The sequence below is a fragment of the Schistocerca serialis genome, chromosome 5 (assembly GCF_023864345.2).
Source record: "Schistocerca serialis cubense isolate TAMUIC-IGC-003099 chromosome 5, iqSchSeri2.2, whole genome shotgun sequence".
In the NCBI taxonomy this organism is placed as follows: domain Eukaryota; kingdom Metazoa; phylum Arthropoda; class Insecta; order Orthoptera; family Acrididae; genus Schistocerca; species Schistocerca serialis.
Window position 1 is genome coordinate 108976388 of NC_064642.1, and position 23355 is coordinate 108999742.

Genomic DNA, 23355 nt, shown 5'->3' on the forward strand with positions numbered 1-23355 from the left:
CATACGACCATCATTGGCACCAAGGCAGAAGCGACTCTCATCGCTGAAGACGACACGTCTCCATTCGTCCCTCCATTCACGCGACACCACTGGAGGCGGGCTGCACGATGTTGCGGCGTGAGCGGAAGACGGCCTAACGGTGTGCGGGACCGTAGCCCAGCTTCATGGAGACAGTTGCGAATGGTCCTCGCTGATACCCCAGGAGCAACAGTGTCCCTAATTTGCTGGGAAGTGGCGGTGCGGTCCCCTACGGCACTGCGTAGGATCCTACGGTCTTGGCGTGCATCCGTGCGTCGCTGCGGTCCGGTCCCAGGTCGACGGGCACGTGCACCTTCCGCCGACCACTGGCGACAACATCGATGTACTGTGGAGACCTCACGCCCCACGTGTTGAGCAATTCGGCGGTACGTCCACCCGTCCTCCCGCATGCCCACTATACGCCCTCGCTCAAAGTCCGTCAACTGCACATACGGTTCACGTCCACGCTGTCGCGGCATGCTACCAGTGTTAAAGACTGCGATGGAGCTCCGTATGCCACGGCAAACTGGCTGACACTGACGGCGGCAGTGCACTAATGCTGCGCAGCTAGCGCCATTCGACGGCCAACACCGCGGTTCCTGATGTGTCCGCTGTGCCGTGCGTGTGATCATTGCTTGTACAGCCCTCTCGCAGTGTCCGGAGCAAGTATGGTGGGTCTGACACCCCGGTGTCAATGTGTTCTTTTTTCCATTTCCAGGAGTGTAGATTGGTGTGATTACTGCTTTCGTCCAGTCTGATGGAACCTGTCCCGACTCCCACGCCATTTCAGTTATCCTGTGTAGCCATTTAAGACCTGACATTCCACTGTATTTGATGAGTTCCGACTTAATTTCATCCACCCCAGCCGCTTTATTGCACTGCAATCTATAGACCACTTTCTCCACTTCCTCAAATGTGATCCTATTTCCATCATCATTCCTGTCCCATTGTACATCGAAATCTGAAACATTACTGATCGTATTTTCACCTACATTGAGCAACTCTTCAAAATATTCCCTCCATCTGCCCAAGGCATCAACAGGATTCACCAGCAGTTATCCTGACCTGTCCTAAATACTTGTCATTTCCTTCTTACCTCCGTTTCGAAGACTGCTAATTACACTCCAGAATGGTTTTCCAGCAGCTTGACCCAAGGACTCCAACCTGTTTGCAAAGTCTCCCCAAGATTTCTTCTTGGATGCAGTAATTATCTGTTTGGCTTTGTTTCTTTCTTCAACATAACTTTCTCTGTCTACCTGAGTAGCCATTTTTGGTATGCCTTCTTTTTTCCTTTTACACGCTGCCTTGACTGTGTCATTCCACAAGCTGTTTGCTTCATCCTACCTTTACACACTACTGTTCCAAGACATTCTTTGGCCACTTCTAGTACTGTGTCCCTGTACCTTGTCCATTCCTTTTCCAGTGACTGCAATTGACTACATTCAACTAACTGGTACCTTTCTGAGATCACTGTTATGTACTTGTGTCTGATTTCCTTATCCTGAAGTATCTCCACTTTTATCCTCCTACACATGGACCTGACCTCCTGCACTTTCGGCCTCACAATACCAATTTCACTGCAGATTAAATAGTGATCAGTGTCATCAAAGAATCCCCTGAATACCCGTGTGTCCCTCACAGCCTTCCTGAATTCCTGATCTGTTATTATGTAATCAATGACAGATCCGGTTCCCCTGCCTTCCCAAGTATACCGGTGAATGTTCTTCTGTTTAAAAAAGGGGTTTGTGATTTCTAAGCCCATACTGGCACAGAAATCCAGGAGTTGTTTCCCGTTCCTGTTGGCCTCCATATCCTCTCCAAATTTACCCATATCCTTTTCATACCCTTCTGTTCGATTTCCAATCCTGGCATTAAAATCACCCATGGGCAGAACACTGTCCTTGTCCTTTACTCTAACAACTACATCAATGAGCGTGTCATAAAAACTATCCATCATATCTTGATCTGTCCCTTCACAATGCGAATATACTGATACAATCCTAATTTTCTTGCTAGACACTGTCAAATCTGTCCACATCAGTCGTTCGTTTAAATACTTTATTGCAACTACGCTGGGTTCCATTTCTTCCCTGGTGAAAAGCGTTACGCCCCATTGTGCTATTCCTGCTTTGACTCCTGACAGGTAGACCTTGTATTCACCCACATCCTCTTCTTTCTCACCCCTTACCCGAATGTCACTAACAGCTAAAACGTCCAACCCCATCTTTCTTGCAGCCTCTGCCAGCTCTACCTTCTTCCCAGAGTAGCCCCCATTGATATTAATAGCCCCCCATCTCGTTACCATTCTTTTGCCGAGTCGTATCTTAGGAGTCCCTGGTTTGTCAATTAGAGGTGGGACTCCGTCACCTCCAAAGGTCTGAGGCATTTTGCTCTGATTGTTGCCAGCATCATATTTAAAGTACCAGGGAAGCAGGTTGCTAGCCTTACTTGCCCCGAGTCCCATTGAGTTTTACCCCTAACGGTTGAGGGACTTACCGGTGGATTTTGTAGTCTTTGCCGCCTGAGCACAATGGTGGCCACGACTAGGTATATGTCCGAGATGCCCAGCCTTATTCCAAAGTAAATGGTATCCCGACTATCAGGACCACTTACTTGGCCACTCATACGTTGCCCGTGGATCATGAACTAGGACATGACACCAGGAAACCACACCATGAACCACTTAATATTGACGAACAAATTATTCCATTCAGAGGCCGTTGCTAGTCAAAATATTTAGAGACTAAAATAAAATTCTACGAAGATCGAAGGCTTGGAAGTCCACAGACGTTTTACATTTGGTTTCATAGACAAATTGGTAGCTGTAGGTTATATACCGTTAACGGAAAAAATCTTATGTCTGGAGTCTCAGCAGAACATTGCCGCAGTAGATCAACGACGTAAGAGAAATCCAGGAATCATTTTAATTTTCAGTCAAACTAAACCAGGAGCTGATTCTGTTGACTAGAAGGCCCTCACACAGACTTGTAACGGGCAATCAAAAAAACCTACTATCTTATGGATAAAAGAAACGGATGTAGAAAATATTAGCGTTCTGACTTATTTTCGCAGCGACATCATAACTGCTACAAATGCAGATCTGAAAATAAAATAAAATCCACGATGCAGTAAATGTTTCGTCCTCATATTGAGTGAGAATGAACAAACCATACCTTCAAAGGAAAATTTTAAAACCATGGCTCGTTGTTTGCTTAATCGCCAATAGCTGAAGACTATGGAAACTGCAAGATCACCAAGATGGAGACTCAAAGGAACATCTTACAAAGCATGGCACGTTCTTTTGTTACTCGCCAATAGCTGAAGATTGAGGAACCTGTAAGACCACCAAGAAGGAGACGCTTCACATACCCACGTTTCTTAGACGGAATAACTTGTCACCTATGCTGAAATCAGCAATGATTTTTTTTCTTGCAGACACAAAGTGTAATTATCTGTAAAATTTGTTATGAATGTTTGTACTTTAATCTAGGGAAAACTAAAGATGAATGTATGATATTGTATTTTATAACCTATTGCAATAAAGGTCACAGTGCCATTCTAAATACTTTCTTAAATAATCTGTACCACAAAAAATGATAATTTGAGAATACTGTTTCAAAACAAAATTTTGTAATTTTTTATGTTAGTGATATAATAGATCCGCTTCAAGCTACTTTGAGGGTTAAAAACGTATACAACTGAAAAGATGCACCGACTAATCACCAGTTTTAGTTCTTCTGCAGGTCATTTGTGTTACAATGTTTTAAATCATTTGTCATGCTTAGTGACAGTCCACTGAAGTTCAGGATGTTTCACTGTTATAGGTACAAACGAAAGGGGAGAGAAGAATACAATTAAATAAGTAAATTATCCTATAAAATAATTTCGGGAGCTAACAGCTTCCCCTATACGACATATGTACAACTACAGTCATGCCAATGTTACAACACTGTTAATATCTAAGGCAACTATTATTCCGATTCAGTGGAGTGCAGTGTACATTACATTGTGATAAACAGCCCCCTATAATTTTATCGCCACTCCTCATACCTAAGTGCTGGTAAATAGCCTTCCCACAGCGAGTGTATGATTCGTGGCCCGCCATGTCCCTAAAACGAAACGTATGGAATTTTTTAAAGGCTTTGGTCTATCCTAGCCCTGCGGAACTCCGGGAACGCATTGAAGAACGTTGTCGATACATCCGGAACACGCCTGGGATTTTTGAATGCGTGCGAGAATCGTTGAGAGGAAGTGCTGCAGTTTGCCTTCACATAAAGGTGGCCATGTGCAATAATTGTTGTAGTGTGTCTGTCCAAAAAGTGCATCTCTGCAATTTGAGTCGTCAGTAACTCTATTATAAGATGTACGAGAACGAACGAGACGGGACTATTGTGTAAAACACTGAGTAACAACGTGTTCAAGCACTCGGTCGTAAGATGTATAGGAGAAACCATTAGTTTCCGGACCGATGTTATTTGTTTGTATTATTGTCATCGATTCGCCCTTTCAGTTTGTACCTATGATATTCAAAGTCTCTGTATCTTGAGGAAAAGCAACGGACCTAGAACAGATCCTTGCCGACACCCTCTCTCTACAAGACCCTAGTCTGATTCAAAATCCTTCTCTATTTGTTGGCAACAGAAGATTTTTTTTTGCTTCCTGCGTTCCTGCTATCAATGAAATTATGTGAAGGTATTATACGGTTCACAAATCAAATACGTACTATGATTAAATCAGTTAACACTCCTAAGGTCCCTCGTAAGACACGTCACATAATGGTCTTGAAATTTGTAACACTGGAAATTCATATCCTCCTATTTCCATCTATTGTACTATAAATTTCTTCCTTATTTTGTTACCTGAAGATATGACATTTCTGTGTCTTTATATATTGTAATTGTTTTACAATTTGTATATATATATATATATATATATATATATATATATACATTTATGTCGATGTACAATTGGTTTGTTTTGAAAATATTATTTGTATTTTTACGCTGGGTCTTGCCTAGGGAAACTATGCTATCGAACGATTACATCGATAGGTCGTGTGGAGAACCAAAGTGTTTGGGATCTTTCGTAGTGTTAACTCTGCCGCGTGGAGCACGGGCAGAGCACAGTCTGTCTGGAGTAGGGCGGTGAAGCAGGTGTGTTGTGTGACGCTCCCGCGAGTTGCCGCGCTTTCGGGGTTTGGCAGGATGTAATTGCGCTCGACTTGCCATGATAGTTTCTGGCACGGTGTAGCGGACGGGAAACATTAGCTGGCACACATCATGAACCCGTTTCGGCTGATGACCGTGTCGAGAAGGAGGCGCGCCAACATCCAGCTTCTGCAACGGCGACGGCCGGCAGTAAGTGATTGTCGCCACCTCCTCGATCGACGACTTCAAACCTTAAATCAACGAACATGGAAGACTGAAAGCACGTAAAGTTTTAGAACTGTATGGCAGACGCCAGCTTTTCAAACTGTTCCATGTGCATCACTAAAATACAGCAACTTAGCATGAACCTTGGGTGTTATTCGTTGTCCCAATTACATTACCAAGCAGTGTCCGTTCCTTTTCCGAAATGAACCCGAGTGTCGTTGAAATTCAAACTCCAGCATTAAAGTAATATCATTCAATTTCACTGCTTTAATTTCAAAGTTCAGATAAAGTATTCACTGCTAGCTACAATAGCCAAACACAACTATATTTAGATTACATAAGCACAAATTAAGAGTGCGAGTTTTGTACCATATTTAACTTACCTGTGACTGCACCTCAGCTTGGTACGTACTAATTTTTACTATTGTTAATTGTTCAAAATCATTTAATTCAAGTTCAAAGTTAAACCTCTTAATTCTAAATTGTGTAGATTCAAGTTGCTTTTGAGATGATTGTTGAGGTAGCACAAGACAAACCTTATTTTATTTTATTTCATAGTGCTTCAGAAACAAAGTTCACTATTAATTTCAGTCACTAAATTAACTTTAAATTTTCCGGTTTTATTAATTCTTTTGCTAAATTAAGTCAGAGTGAGGCGAAATTTATTACTTCTGACAAACATTCAGTTTTCACACAACACTTGTCAACCTTCAGTTGCCACGCTTTTAGTGCTAATTATATGTACATTAACCTTTCTTTTTCTGTTATTTTAGTAGTTGTCCATAGGACTGGCGACCGTAGTCACCCCAAATCTCAAATATCTAATTAACGCCAGATAATTGTTAACGTAACGACAGCACATTTACTTTCTTTATTAACTTTACCCTTTTTCAAAATTAATTTCCACCAATTTCATTTGCATTTTTCCTTTCATTTAGATGTAACCCTTCCTCCCTCTTTACCGATAGATTAATTTCGGTGACGATTGCTTTTCCGAAATTTCCATTAGGTACAAGCGGTTTAGTTTTTCACTGTCATTAAGGTCTATGAAAGAGGAGGAGGTTACATACTGTAGTTTGGAGTTCTCTCTCTCTCACTCTCTCTCTCTCTCTCTCTCTCTCTCTCTCTCTCTCTCTCTCTCTCTCTCTCTGTGTGTGTGTTGCTCTCTCTCTCTCCCTCAATCTCTAGCTCTCACTGTCACCCTCTTCTCCCTGGGCGGACATTAAGTAGCGTAAGGTCTTGTTACAGGGATTAACGAATGGTTTGGTCACGCGTGCGTGACGTGAGTAAGCCCTTTGTGTGCACCAGATAGACAGGCAGGTAGTTTCGGCTCGGCGCCTGAGACACGTGCGCCAGCACACAGGGACTTACCGGCGGCGATGATGTGGAAGACGCAGGGCGCGCGCTGGCTGCCGATGTGGTTGCTGGCCCAGCAGAGCAGCGTGCCGTAGTCGAGCTCCGTGGCCGGCGTGTAGGCGACGTAGCTGACGGGCCCCGCCCTGGCGACGCGCGACGGCGCCACGTCCAGGCTCTCCGCCGAGTTGTTGAACGTCCAGCGGAACGTCACGTCCGCCGGGTTTGCCTCCACCTCGCACGAGATGTTGGCGCGCTCGTTCTTCGCCACGCCGATCACCCGGCTCTGGTTCGGCTTGCACGTCGGGGCGTCTGCGCACAATGGAAACGTACCTTATTTTATGAAAACAACAGTCTTGATAACGTTTCATCATTTTTCATCGTACACTACTGGCCATTAAAATTCCTATACCAAGAAGAAATGCAGATGATAGACGGGTATTGATTGGACCAATATACTAGAAGTGACATGTGGTTACCTTTTCACACCATTTGGGTTCATAGATCCTGAGAAATCAGTACCCAGAACAACTAACTCTGGCCGTAATAACGGCCTTGATACGCCTGGGCATCGAGTCAAACAGAGCTTGGATGGCGTGTACAGGTACAGCTCCCCATGCAACTTCAACACGATACCTCAGTTCATCAACAGTAGTGACTGGCGTATTGTGACGAGCCAGTTGCTCGGCCACCATTGACCAGACGTTTTCAATTGGTGAGAGATCTGGATAATGTGCTGGCCAGGGCAGCAGTCGAACACATTTTGTATCCAGAAAGTCCCGCACGGGACATGCAACATACGGTCGTGCTTTATCCTTCTGAAATGTAGGGTTTCGGAAGGATCTAATGAGAGGTAGAGCCACGGGTCGTAACACATCTGAAATGTAACGTCCACTGTTCAAAGTGCCGTCAGTGGGAACAAGAGACGTGTAACCAATGGCACCCATACCATCATGCCGGGTGATACGCCAGTACGGCGATGACGATTACACGCTTCCAATGGGTGTTCACTGCGACGTCGCCAAACACGGATGCGACCATCATAATACTGTAAACAGAACCTGGAATAACCCGAAAAAATGACGTTTTGCCATTCGTGCATCCAGGTTCGTCGTTGAGTACACCATCGCAGGCGCTCCTGTCTGTGATGCAGAGTCAAGGGTAACCGGAGCCATGGTCTCCGAGCTGATAGTCCATTCTGCTGCAAACGTTGTCGAACTGTTCGTGCAGATGGTTGTTGTCTTGCAAACGTCCCCATCTGTTGACTCAGGGCTCGAGACGTGGCTGCACGATCCGTTACATTCATGCGAATGAGATGATGATGATGATGTTTGGTTTGTGGGGCGCTCAACTGCGTGGTTATCAGCGCCCGTACAATTATCCAATCTTTGCTCAGTCCAATTTCGCCACTTTCCTGGATGATGATGAAATGATGAGGACAACACAAACACCCAGTCATCTCGAGGCAGGTGAAAATCCCTGACCCCGCCGGGAATCGAACCCGGGACCCCGTGCTCGGGAAGCGAGAACGCTACCGCGAGACCACGAGCGGCGGACATGCGAATGAGATGCCCGTCATCTCAACTGCTAGTGATGCGAGGCCGTTGGGATCTAGCACGGCGTTCCGTATTACCCTCCTGAACTCACCGATTACATATTCTGCTGACAGTCATTGGACCTCGACCAACGCGAGCAGCAATGCCGCGATACGATAAACCGCAATCGCGATAGGCTACAATCCGACGTTTTTCAAAGTCGGAAACGTGATGGTACATATTTATCCTCCTTACACGAGCCATCACATCAACGTTTCACCAGGCAAGGCCGGCCAACTGCTGTTTGTGTATGAGAAATCGGTTGGAAACTTTCCTCATGTCATCACGTTGTAGGTGTCGTCACTGGCGCCAACCTTGTGTGAATGCTCGGGAAAGCTAATCACTTGCATATCATAGCATCTTCTTCCTGTCGGTTAAATTTCGCGTCTCTAGGACGTCATCTTAATGGTGCAGCAATTTTAATGGCCAGTAGTGTATTTCGGTCGAATTAGACAGTCTTCTGTGGACGATTGGCAGTATTGAGGTACATTTATGATGATTACCTGACATTGTCAACTGTATTGGAGGCAATCTCAGAATACAAATGGTTGTTGATCTTATTACAGACGTTTATTTGCTCAGATCGTACAAAAATACACAATGATTAACAGTTTCAGTGAATTAAAGCCTCCACATTCAGGTCATTGTAATAGAAAAACTATTTTACAAGACCAGACCATTTCGTCGACTGTTTACATTAATTGTACGCAACTTCAATACATGTAGAAGTTCAACTACGGAAAATTATAACGTAAAACCACCATAAAATGCATACAAACTTAAAGTAAACATAAATTACAAGCTCGACATTCCATAGTTCCGTATGTTGTCATACAATAAGAGAATACCTGTGCGAACAGTGCACAACAGTTACAAATGAAACGACGAGTACAAAATGTTTTCATGTTGTGTCTTTGTTGACATTGAAACCTCCCCTTAGAAAAATTTATGAATTACAGTGCTGGCAAACCCCTTACGTTATTTGATTTTCAAACAGCTGAGCAGAACAGAACGTACTCGGACACTTCTCTCTTTACTTAATCTGGTCAACACTAAACTGACAGACAATATTTTTAGCGCAACGCAGTGTGACTTTCAATAGGCCCTACAAAAGAATGGTTCCGACTAACAATAACCTATACCTTTCACGAATCACTTAATCACAAAAATCTTCGTTACTCGAACTACTGTAACACAGCGAGCGCCAATACTGCCAGCTAAATAAAAGATTCTAACTACTGAAGGCACTAACTACTGATAGCCACAGTTAGCAAATGAAAGATTTTGATGGAGAACAAACAATGTATTTACCTTAATAGTGTTCAAAAGTCATAATATATGTACCGGGTGATGAAAAAGTCAGTATAAATTTGAAAACTTAATAAACCACGGAATAATGTAAATAGAGAGGTAAAAATTGACACACATGCTTGGAATGCCATGGGGTTTTAGTAGAACCAAAAAAGAAGCAAAGTTCACAAAATGTCCGACAGATGCCGCTGGATAGCAAAACGTCAGTGACTGCGCATGACAATCGTGTATAAAAGGAGCTGTAATGAGAGAGAGAATCAGATGCACAAGCAGTCGCAGCATGTTGACGTTACCTGAAAAGACGGCTTCTAGTGAAACTGTATTATCAGAATGGGGAATGTGCAAGTTCAGCGTTACAATCCTATCACCATAGGAAGAGGATTCGAACGGGTAAAGGTCCGTTGACAAATGCAGCTGTGGCGAGAATGATTTCGAAGTTCGAGGCCACGGGTTGTTTAGATGATAGACCCCGTAGTGGCCGACCGAGCACAAGGCATAATGCTGCTGAGACAGTTCAAGAAGAAATGGAGACTGTAGCGGGTTCCTCTATGCACGGGGAGGTCAGCGCTCGTGCAGTAGCACTTCGCAGCAGCATTCCATACACTACTGTTTGGTTGACACTGAGGCGTACCCTCCGATGCTATCCGTACAAAAACCATCGGCATCATGAACTGTTAACTGGCGATTTAGTGAAGCGCAGGGCATTTTCGGTGTGGGCGTTTCAAAAGATTCGGAAGATGACGCCCGCATCTCGTGGTCGTGCGGTAGCGTTCTCGCTTCCCACGCCCGGGTTCCCGGGTTCGATTCCCGGCGGGGTTAGGGATTTTCTCTGCCTCGTGATGGCTGGGTGTTGTGTGCTGTCCTTAGGTTAGTTAGGTTTAAGTAGTTCTAAGTTCTAGGGGACTGATGACCATAGATGTTAAGTCCCATAGTGCTCGGAGCCATTTGAGCCATTTTTGAAGATGACGTGTTGTGGACCGACGAAGCTCATTTCACGCTCCAATGGTCTGTCAACGCCCACAACTGCAGAATTTGGGCTACCGAAAATCCTAGAACTGTCGTGGAAACTCCATTGCACCACGAGAAAGTCACTATATGGGTTGGATTTACCATATATACCGTTATCGGGCCCTTTTTCTTCGAGGAAATCCGTGATTCTGGTTTTGTAACTGCTGCCGTGACGGGTGAGAGGTACGTCGATATGTTACAGAATCGCATCATTCCCAGCCTGACTGATAAAAACCTGCTGGAACGTACGATGTTTATGCAGGATGGCGCTCCGCCCCATATTGCTAGACGCGTGAAAGATCTCTTCCGCGCGTCGTTTGGTGATGGTCGTGTGCTCAGCCGTCACTTTCGTCACGCTTGGCCTCCCGAGTCCCCAGACCTCAGTCCGTGCGATTATTGGCTTTGGGGTTACCTGAAGTCGCAAGTGTATCGTGATCGACCGACATCTGTAGGGATGCTGAAAGACAACATCCGACGTCAATGCCTCACCATAACTCCGGACATGCTTTACAGTGCTGTTCACAACATTATTCCTCGACTACATCTATTTTTGATGAATGATGGTGGACATATTGAGCATTTCCTGTAAAGAACATCATCTTTGCTTTGTCTTACTTTGTTATGCTAATTATTGCTATTGTGATCAGATGAAGCTCCATCTGTCGGAAATTTTTTGAACTTTAGTATTTTTCTGGTTCTAACAAAACCCCATGAAATTCCAAGCATGTGTGTAAATTTGTACTTCTCTATCTACATTATTTTGTGATTTATTCAGTTTTTAAATTTATACAGACTTTTTGATCACCCAGTATATCAGTTCATGATATTCAGTCTTACAAATTTCGTTTTTCTGACGGACACACATCCACATCGTCCGCTCTCAAAACTCTGCCATCTCTCTTCCCACATCCACCACTGCTAGCGGCTCACCTCCAACTGCGCAACGGTACGCGCTGTTAACATCCAACTGCCCAACACTACAACAGCGAATATTCCAACAATGACAACAAGCTACAGATTGCACACAGCAGAGCCAGTGATTTTCATACACAGCGCTACGTGATGTTACCAACATAAAAACCTAAACAGCCTACTTACAACATCTGATAGGGAACTGTTATTAGGAAATCAACGGAATACATCGTGTACTGAGGCGTCACCGGTTGGTAGCAGTATTTTGTAACACAATATTATGTCTTCGAAACACAATGTAAAGAATTTAATGTTTCTTATACGAGAGTTAAAAGTAGAATTCGGTCCGAAATGTAAATATAACGAGTCAGTTTGTAACACTCATGTAAGAGACTTAATACATTGGACCACAACTTAAGACCTCGAGCTGCTCAATAGACATAACCCGGTCACTGAAAAGACATTATTATATGAGACTCTACAATCACATTTAGTAAATTCACTCAACACCATTTTCACATTTTTAATCTGTATGTACCAAGAATTTACTACTGTAACGTTAACAGCTTATCACTTTATGTATCTTATAACAATGGTCACATACTGATAGAACGCACAGTTATAATACTTTTGTAATAATTTTCTAATATATATATATTTGGAAAATGAAGCATGTAATCCTTTTATAGATTTTTATGTATATTAAAATACGGAAAGTAAAAAATATGAATTTCCTTACATTGTATTTTTAAGACACTATCTTGTGTTATAAAAGACTGCTGCCAAGTGGTGGCGCCTCAACACAATGAATTCTATTGATTATCTCGTAAAAGTGTCCTACCAGATATCGATAAGACAACCTCATTAAAACATTTGATACACATCTTATGTATTTTATTTGATCCTGTTATGCATGTTCGCACAGCTATCTTCTTCTTGTCTATCGAGAGAAGGTATCTTGCAATTTCCTTTGTCCATCTACCATCCAATCACCTGACGATATGTGTTAACGAAAACCGAGACGATAAGTCTGTGGAGTTGGGCGGTCTACATTAAAAACTATGATATTGATCTTGTGGAAAAGTCAATGTAGGAATGGCCGAATGAGCCATCAGTACCGGAATCGTCGAACGTGAACAGTATTGTTGGCTGTGACAGGTAGAGAAACCCGCTTTGGGGGGCTCATGAGCTCTTTAGGACAGGCTACGTAATGAAATTTGCCGACAACGCTGATTTTCGCTGTGGAGAATATCAGTCATTCTCATTTGTTCATGTAAACCGTTGGTATTCATAAATGTGACAACTGGCTTAACAAAGAAGAAAATCTCAATCTAAACAGATTATGGACCTGCTGTGGAACTCTCAGAGAGCAAATACGGAGGAAATTGACAGAAACTGTGGATCGGTGGCGCTCGATGGGAATCGGCTCTGAGGCGCGCCGAGATATTCCGCGGATGTGCGATAACGCTATGATTCGAATGGCACAGTGATTAACGCATTTCTTCCTTCCGAAGAAAACTGGCATCAACTGAAAACTGTACTTCGCCCTAGCCACGAGCATAGAAAACCGTGAGTTCCAAATGAACTTGAGCATGGCCCTGAGGAATGAAATTGAAAAAACAAAAAAAAATTAAAGAAAATATCCGCCGAATCACATACACTTTACGGCATGTCGAGTAAATCATCAATATTACAATTTCTTTGGTTGGACGAAAATTTAGCGGCCGAAAATCCGTTCTCAGTCATTGTCAAAGCGGGTAACCCTTATCTGAATACCAGCTGAAAATAACTGATATCTAAAATGAGGAGAGACCTGAAACAGTCTGCCTTGACAAGTAGGCCAAGGAACGAAACAGAGATATCTAGCAGTAATATTATCATCCTTTGTATTCGGATCAAACATTTTGGTGCTCAGGGAGGCCTTTTATCTTCCTTTATATTTCAAGTTACCTTGAGCTGCACTTTGCAAGAATGTATCAGTTAATGGCAATAAGCAAATATTTTCTTAGTGCCCCAGTTTGTTTAACTAAACTTAAGATAACGTCATCCCCCCTTTCAAATATCCCGCAGCATTTTCAGAACAGGAAATAATAATAATAATAATAATAATAATAATAAATAGCAATTCCATGATGTTTCATACCACAAATTGTCTGCATTTTTATTTTTATTGTAAACGCATAGCCAATTTGCAATGTGATCTAGTGATTCACGTGGAACGAGCATAGAGTCTTGATAACAGTTGGTACTGCAGAAGCAGTACGCAACAGCTTATGCCATTCTTTTGAACTCGTGCGCGGCACAAAGAATATACAACGATCTTTATTATTTGGACGATAAAAGTGGCAGAATCCTCACTACAGTCTCTGTAGTAACGGTTCGAAACGTGTGTCACCAAACAGTCCTTACATTTAATTAGGGGAGGAACACACCCTTTTGAACATTTTTTATGATACTTGGCTACAGCAAATTCTATTTGTTCTTGAGATTATAGCTGTGCCGCTGCTGCAGAACACTATGACAGTTAGGGAAATACTACATAAGGCTGAATTATATGAAGATTGAGTGATTCCATGTAGAACAGTAAGACTGCAATCTCTGTCTGAGGAAGAAATTTATTAGAAACCATCCTTACAGCTGTGTTTCCATTATACAGCGGTGACAAATACACTCCTGGAAATGGAAAAAAGAACACATTGACACCGGTGTGTCAGACCCACCATACTTGCTCCGGACACTGCGAGAGGGCTGTACAAGCAATGATCACACGCACGGCACAGCGGACACACCAGGAACCGCGGTGTTGGCCGTCGAATGGCGCTAGCTGCGCAGCATTTGTGCACCGCCGCCGTCAGTGTCAGCCAGTTTGCCGTGGCATACGGAGCTCCATCGCAGTCTTTAACACTGGTAGCATGCCGCGACAGCGTGGACGTGAACCGTATGTGCAGTTGACGGACTTTGAGCGAGGGCGTATAGTGGGCATGCGGGAGGCCGAATTGCTCAACACGTGGGGCGTGAGGTCTCCACAGTACATCGATGTTGTCGCCAGTGGTCGGCGGAAGGTGCACGTGCCCGTCGACCTAGGACCGGACCGCAGCGACGCACGGATGCACGCCAAGACCGTAGGATCCTACGCAGTGCCGTAGGGGACCGCACCGCCACTTCCCAGCAAATTAGGGACACTGTTGCTCCTGGGGTATCGGCGAGGACCATTCGCAACCGTCTCCATGAAGCTGGGCTACGGTCCCGCACACCGTTAGGCCGTCTTCCGCTCACGCCCCAACATCGTGTAGCCCGCCTCCAGTGGTGTCGCGACAGGCGTGAATGGAGGGACGAATGGAGACGTGTCGTCTTCAGCGATGAGAGTCGCTTCTGCCTTGGTGCCAATGATGGTCGTGTGCGTGTTTGGCGCCGTGCAGGTGAGCGCCACAATCAGGACTGCATACGACCGAGGCACACAGGGCCAACACCCGGCATCATGGTGTGGGGAGCGATCTCCTACACTGGCCGTACACCACTGGTGATCGTCGATGGGACACTGAATAGTGCACGGTACATCCAAACCGTCATCGAACCCATCGTTCTACCATTCCTAGACCGGCAAGGGAACTTGCTGTTCCAACAGGACAATGCACGTCCGCATGTATCCCGTGCCACCCAACGTGCTCTAGAAGGTGTAAGTCAACTACCCTGGCCAGCAAGATCTCCGGATCTGTCCCCCATTGAGCATGTTTGGGACTGGATGAAGCGTCGTCTCACGCGGTCTGCACGTCCAGCACGAACGCTGGTCCAACTGAGGCGCCAGGTGGAAATGGCATGGCAAGCCGTTCCACAGGACTGCATCCAGCATCTCTACAATCGTCTCCATGGGAGAATAGCAGCCTGCATTGCTGCGAAAGGTGGATATACACTGTACTAGTGCCGACATTGTGCATGCTCTGTTGCCTGTGTCTATGTGCCTGTGGTTCTGTCAGTGTGATCATGTGATGTATCTGACCCCAGGAATGTGTCAATAAAGTTTCCCCTTCCTGGGACAATGAATTCACGGTGTTCTTATTTCAATTTCCAGGAGTGTAGTAATACCGTAACGTAACTAAATTCTTTTGGTTTGCTAAGAGTACTTCATAGGCTTCATAATGTCATGCGACGCTATCGAACACAAGAAAGTGAAATACCCCACTGAACTTCTTAAATAAACAGTTTGTATCTGATTCAGAAGGTTAATTAACTCTGCTTCCATTCAGCAAACATTTCCTTTCACGTAGCTTAAATTAACACTTCTAGAGCTGGGAATTTCAATATTGCTTGCCAGTTTAATATTTAGTATACCGGGTGCCGTAAAACGGTGATCTTAAAACGAATACTAATGTAATGAACTAAGATATTACAGAAAGCAAGTTCTTATAAAATACAGACTTTCTAAGCAGATGCAAAACCCTATTGTCAGGCACGATATTGACAGAGGGAGGCTGCACATAGTTCAACGTTATTCTTCATAGGAAGAATAGTTACATCGTAGTGTGTGACTGAAATGGCGTGCAAACAAAAATAAAAAACGTCTAAAATCCACATAGATTCAACTTTAAATTCTAGCTATATGTGGACCAAACGCAGTGTCGCATCCAGTGGTGTTAATCGTACCAACAATTTGACCACGGGCCCACAGATGTGAATGATCCTGATCGAGAGATCCAGGTCTTGTAACACATTTTTTAACAAGATGAAAGAGTTTCTCGGGGGACAGAGATTTTCCAATACTGAGGACATTCGTACAGGGGTTTCGAATGACTTGTAACACTTATACTGATTAGAAGTAGATTTATATTATGTAACTGTGTATCTGCAGTAATGGTGTGTGTATTCTTTGTCATTTAAAGCCATTGATTTGTGAAACAAAAATTTAGAGTTTTGTAATGTATATATGAAACAAGAAAAATGATTTGTTAAAATTATAAATTATTATGAGAAGTGTATGTTTATAAAAAATACAATGTTTTTTGAAAGCTGGTTCATGCTTAGGGCACTTGTGTTTGTAATATATAAAAGACATAGGGAAGTCCCTCCGCAACGGAAGTGGCATGGCGCGATGTAAAAGGTGGCTTTGGCGGTCGAACTGGGCGGCTCCTTGGTGTGAACGGTATTCAGTATGTGTCTGGTTATAGCACGGTACACTTTGACTGTGCCAAGAGAGGCAATCGGAATCTGCTTTGCAAAGGAATTTTGCCTCTCATGTGGATCTGGCTATTATTTGGTATTCTCGGTAAGAATAAATGGCTCTAATATGTTGAAAATCCGACGCCAAGAAGAGATTTTATAGAGCACTCGAACATCAAGAGCCGTGAGTACAGTTAGCCACCATGTCACTTGCCACCAAAATTTCGCCACTGCTTTGCTAACTTCATACAAGCAGCTTTACATACATGCGAGGACCAGTTACTTTGTGTGTGTGGTTTTAATAATAATCCAAATGTTATAAATTTGTATCTGGAACCATATTTTCTATCCTGACCATAAACCAATGCAGTGTCTTCACCTAAGTGAGTATCCTGTTTAAAATGAACGATTTTTGCAGTCAAGTGTTTCAAAGTGATTTTGTTGTCAAATGTAAAAGGAGTAGTAAAAGTTAAAGTTAAAACCACAAAATTGAAGTTAGATAGTATTTTGCTGAAGTACTCTTTGTTTACTGAAAAGTATAGTTTTGCAGGAATGTAGTGGCAGATTGTGTAAATGTTATTGTCCAAAATACCTGCTTCACAGGTGATAATAAAGGCCATTAAGCTAAACTCATTTTGAAAGCAATGTGGGTTTGGCTTCTATGATGAATGATTCCTTTTTCGAAGTTAATTAAGCTCAATGTTGATTTCTATTTTGTGTGTTGCTAAGTGAATTATAAACTACTCGATGTGAAGTGAAAGATTAGCTTTGTTTCAATTAGCCTTTTTTACTGAAATAATCATAGAGCTTGACTAGTGACACTACACTAGTTTATGAGTCCCCATCATATTCACCACATTTTAGAAAGGTAATTGGACTATTACTGCTGCTAAGGAAAACTGCTATGTGTAGAGGAGTATAAGCAGTGTATTTACGATATTATTTATATATATTTGTGTTTCTTTTTTCCATGTCAGTTAAGACTGGAGCTACTCGTGTCCAAATTTACTTCTGCACTTCATGCTGTAACATTTCGGTACTGATTTAAGTAATGATCTTGAGCGTAGCTATTATTAATATTAGTATGGTGCAAATTTGCTTTCCATAATTACTGGTGTGTGCGTTATTGATAACTGCTGATTCACACAGCTCAGAGTGCCCTGTGTCAGTTTCTATCCTGTGCGCTATTCAAAGGGAAATATCAACGAAAGTAATTTTAATAACCAATGTTCTATTTTCTTAGATATATATTTCCAAATTATTGTGCCTAATTGGGCTGGCGACCCTTCAATTTTTTCTCTTTCACATATGATTTTTACCACTTTCATTAACTCTCAAGTTTAAAGTTCGCTGAGTTTTTCTATTAATTTCATCATACTCTAAATTGTAGTTTGCTACCTTTACCCATTAGACACACACACACGCGGTCAAAATTCGAAATCCTCTCAGAGTGTAACGTTAGTTTGTTTCACAGTACGCTTGTGCAGCATACAAGGCAAGGTGGTGTCATACGTGGCTTTTCCTGTGACCGGACTAAAGGTTCGGTTGCTAGGGAAGAGTGACATAAGCACTCTAGTGTTATAAGATTTCGGACTAAGGAGCGGATCTCTATCATTGAGGAACTGAACTTTTCGTAGAACCTTTCAATCGTGGCTTCCTGTGACTTGAAGACAGTTTTAGAAACAGTGTACCTTCTCAGTGTCGCTTTGATGTGTAGTGCAGCATCCAAGAAAAGTTACATGGTCGCCGCCACGATAGCATCTTATTTCTGATGTCCTTCGTATGTGTCGACGGTATTTGACAAACTATATACTTTTCCTTGTGCTGTACCCAAAAAAATTCCTCGGGTCAAGCGGACAGCCTTTAAAGCGATTTCCTTAACGACCAGGTAACATCCTGCAAGCTGACAGCTCGAAAGTCAACTGTGGTTCATGGGACTTACTTCTATGTGTTGCCTTACACATCTTCTTGATAATACATATGAGCCAACTAGGGTTTCCTAGCCCATTAGGCTAATGGCCGATCTTCTTGCCATGTCCCGACGAGCGGAGTGGGAGGGTATATTGGTCAATGAGACCTCCACTTCATGCATGTACACTCCACGAAAGAAAAATCAAAGGCGTACCTCAAAGGACTTATCTGATTAGGGCCGACATCGGAGACGTGATGTAAACGTAAACGTACCTGAGGGATACCATGCCAAACTTTGTCCGACGGGGCATTACATCGTCAAACGCCCGAGATGGTAGTAGGGTCCTGCCCATAATGGTTCAAACGTTCTGAAGTTTGAAGAAATCCGGTGACCTTGGTGCAGAAGGTAGAGTTTGGCAACCACGACGACAAGCAGTATAAAGACTCGAGATGTGCGGTCGGGCATTATCCTGTTGAAATGTAAACCGATGACGGATTGCCATGAAGGGTAACAAAACGGGGCGTAGAATACCACAGACGACCGCTGTACCGCAAGATGACATCCAAAGGGGGTCGTGCTATAAAAAGAAATGGCACCGCAGATCATCACTCCTGGTCGTGAGGCAGATATTGGAGGCGACACTCAGGATGGTATCCCACCACAGTCTGTGGCATCTCCAACAAGTCTTCGCTGATCATCGGGGCTCATTTGGCAACGAGACTCACCACTGAAGACAATTCTATTCTATTCAAACAAATTTCGGGCTTTCAGCCGGTCGTCGTTCAATACTTCGCACGATATTTCAACTGGGCACCTGCCAGTCATCTTCAGGTGAGCCGTCGCAGACTGGCGAAAACGTCTTTTTTTTTTCTTTATTGTTATTTTGAAACCTGTAGTACAGGCAGGCCTGCAGCAGCATACGACGCCGCTCTTTGGCCGCAGAGAAATACAGATATACAAATGAAGACATTTAGAGAATAAACATGGTGGACATATAAACGGAGACAACACATTTTAAAATACAAGGTGCCATTCACGGGCGTAGAGTGCAAGATAAAATTGTTCAGACACTTGGACACAGACAGAAACTAAAATTGTCACACGTGAACGTAGGTGCACAAAACGAATAACACTGAACCACTTAAGCACAAAACGAGGGCACACACAGAACACGAGGTGTTGACCTCCGGCGCGCGAATGTTCACTAACCGTGTAAGAGTCCGGGGACCTGCCAAGAGAGGAGGAGTGGGGGAGGGAGGGAGAGGAGAAAGCAGTTACCATGGGCAGGGGAGACAGGGGGAAGGGGGAGGGGAAGCCCGGGGGAAGAGGGGTGGAGGGAGGGGATGGGGGAAAAGGAAAAGGAAGGGAGGGAGGGTGCCTATAGGAAAGGACACAGGAAGTGGGGGGGAGGATCAAAGTTGATAGGAGGGGTAGATGGAGGGCAGGAGGACACCATCAGGGAGGGGAATCTGGCGGAAGCCACTTTGGGAGAGGGTAAGTAGGGTGGAGAGATGGAGACCGGGTGGGACGTGCGAATACAGGTGCGGCAGCGGTCGGGGGTGGGAGAGGATGGGTGAGACAAGCGGATGAGGAGGATCGAGTTTGCGGGAGGTGTACAGGATCCGTATCCTTTCAAGGAAAAGAAGGAGGTGGGGGAAGGGGATGAGATCGTACAGGATCTGCGTGGGGGAGGGGAGACGGCTGTGATAGGCGAGGCGGAGAGCATGGCGTTCAAGGATTTAGAGGGATTTATAAAAGGTAGGGGGGCGGAGATCCAGGCCGGATGGGCGTAACAAAGGATAGGGCGGATGAGGAATTTATAGGTGTAGAGGATGGTGGAGGGGTCCAGACCCCACGTACGCCCGGAAAGGAGCTTGAGCAGATGGAGTCGGGAGCGTGCCTTGGCTTGGATTGTACGGAGATGGGGAGTCCAGGAGAGGCGACGGACGAGGGTGACGCCAAGGTACTTAAGGGTGGGAGTGACGGCGATAGGACGGCCATAGATGGTGAGATAGAAATCAAGGAGGCGGAAGGAAGGGGTGGTTTTGCCTACAATGGTCGCCTGGGTTTTGGAGGGATTGACCTTGAGCAACCACTGGTTGCACCAAGTGCTGAACCGGTCTAGATGGGATTGGAGAAGGTGTTGGGAGCGCTGCAGGGTGGGGGCAAGGGCAAGGAAGGCGGTGTCATCGGCGAACTGGAGAAGGTGGACAGGGGGTGACGGCGGCGGCATGTCCGCCGTGTACAAAAGGTACAGAAGGGGGGGGGGGAGAGGACGTAGCCTTGGGGCACACTGGCGGAGGGGAAAAATGTGTAGGAATCTGTGTTATGGATGGTGACATAGGAAGGACGGCGGGAGAGAAAGGAGCCAATCAGACGGGCGTAGCTAATGGGAAGGGCGAAGGTATGGAGCTGGAAGAGGAGACCGGAATGCCATACGCGGTCATAAGCTCGTTCGAGGTCCAGGGAGAGGAAGATTGCGGAGCGACGGGAATTAAGCTGGTCGGAAAGGAGATGAGTGAGGTGAAGGAGAAGGTCGTCGGAAGAGAAGGACGGCCGAAAGCCACACTGGGTAACGGGAAGGAGGCGGTGCTGGTGGACATGCTGGTGGATGCGTCGGGTGAGGATAGATCACAGGACCTTGCTGAAGACCGAGGTAAGGCTGATCGGACGGTAGGAGGAGACGGCGGACGGCGGTTTGCCAGGTTTAAGGAACATTAGGGTACGGGAGGTTTTCCACAGGTCGGGGTAGTAACCGGTGGACAGGACTACATTGTAGAGCCTGTACAGGGTGGAGAGGAAAGAGACAGGAGTTTCACGAAGGTGGTGGTAGGTGACACGGTCGTGACCAGGAGCGGTGTTGCGTTTCGTGCGGAGTGTAGCAATGAGATCCCGTGCAGTGATAGGGGCACTGAGTTCCGTGTGTGCAATGTTGTCCAAGTACTGGAAACCAGGAGCGAGGGGAGGGACAGATGTGTCAGTTCGATCGCGGACATCCGGGAAGAGGGAGTAATGGAACTGGGGATCATCGGGAATGGAAAAGACATCGGAGAGGCAAGAGGCAAAGTGTTTGGCCTCACTAAGGGAGCCAGGGAAGGGGTGATCATCATGGAGAAGAGGATAGTAGGGGGAGGGTTTAGTTCCGGTAAGGCGACGGAAGCGAAAACGTCCTCCGTTCCGCAATATATAGCGTACTGTAACTATTCTGCGCATGCGTCGAAAACTTGATAGTCGAACCACACTGTCCGCCGGCAGCGCCATCGCTGGTGGAATAGCGGAACTCAGTCGCGCTCTGCGTTGCTGTTTGCCACGGCTCTCGACGCACTCTGTCGTGTTCGATTTGAGCAAATCGTGGAGATGATGGGATTCCATGCACTGTCCAGCTGGTAGCCGCTGTCACGGTTTAACAGATTTTCCGCCAGTAGTATTTCTACGGATTCTTTAATAATGGAGTCCCAGAAAGACATTGCTGTGGACAAAATCATTGTTTTCTCATACTCCGTTGAATGTCCAGCAGAAATACAATGTTCAGCAATAGCGGACTTGCTTGGCTGCAAAAGGCGGGTGTAACGTTCATGTTCAGTGCAGCGTTCTTTCACGGTGCGTGTGGTTTGACCTATGTAAGCCATTTTTGCTGAATACTGTCTTTGGATGGGCGAGTTCTTGACGTAAGCTATCTAGATCTGAGACAGTATGAGCTCTATGAACAAGTGTTTTAAACAAACTCATGGTTTGCGATGGGTGATGGCAACTCGATGCTTGCAGGTACAAATCAGTATGAGTGGGTTTCCGGTAAACTGAATGACCTAGAGAACCATCATTCTTCCTTCGAACCAGGACATCCGAGAAAAGCAAACACCCATCTTTCTCTATTCAGCGAAAATGGGTATTCCATCCGGCAGATTAACAGGGCACTAACAGTTAAAACTAAGAAGCAGGAAGTGAACAAAGAGGAGAACATGCCGGAACAATCTTTAGCTTTTCATCCTTTCGTTGGCAACACTTCGTTTAAAATAGCAAGAATCCTGCAAAAATTTCAGGTAAAAGTTGTTTTCCGCCCACCATCGAAGACTGCGGACCTTGTAGGATCAGTTAAGGACAATCTGTTACTACGAAAGGCCGTAATTTACAAGATACCGTGCCAATGTGGTATGGCTTACATAGGTCAAACCACACGCACCGTGAAAGAACGCTGCACTGAACATGAACGTTACACCCGCCTTTTGCAGCCAAGCAAGTCCGCTATTGCTGAACATTGTATTTCTGCTGGACATTCAACGGAGTATGAGAAAACAATGATTTTGTCCACAGCAATGTCTTTCTGGGACTCCATTATTAAAGAATCCGTAGAAATACTACTGGCGGAAAATCTGTTAAACCGTGACAGCGGCTACCAGCTGGACAGTGCATGGAATCCCATCATCTCCACGATTTGCTCAAATCGAAGACGACAGAGTGCGTCGACGGCCGTGGCAAACAGCAACGCAGAGCGCGACTGAGTTCCGCTATTCCACCAGCGATGGCGCTGCCGGCGGACAGTGTGGTTCAACTATCAAGTTTTCGACGCATGCGCAGAATAGTTACAGTACGCTACATATTGCGGAACGGAGGACGTTTTCGCCAGTCTGCGACGGCTCACCTGAAGATGACTAGCAGGTGCGCAGTTGACATATCGTGCGAAGTATTGAACGATGACCGGCTGCAAGCCCGAAATTTGTTT

The 23355-nt window shown here is 44.8% G+C and overlaps 1 protein-coding gene across 1 annotated transcript in view; it reads right to left on the minus strand.

Moving 5' to 3' along the window:
* Positions 1 to 23355, minus strand: part of LOC126481775 (hemicentin-2-like) — a 699774-nt gene that overhangs the window by 28394 nt on the left and 648025 nt on the right. Inside the window, exon 10 of the mRNA XM_050105729.1 lies at positions 6762 to 7055. Coding sequence (XP_049961686.1) covers positions 6762 to 7055 — 294 coding nt within the window. The remainder of the gene's footprint in view (positions 1 to 6761; positions 7056 to 23355) is intronic.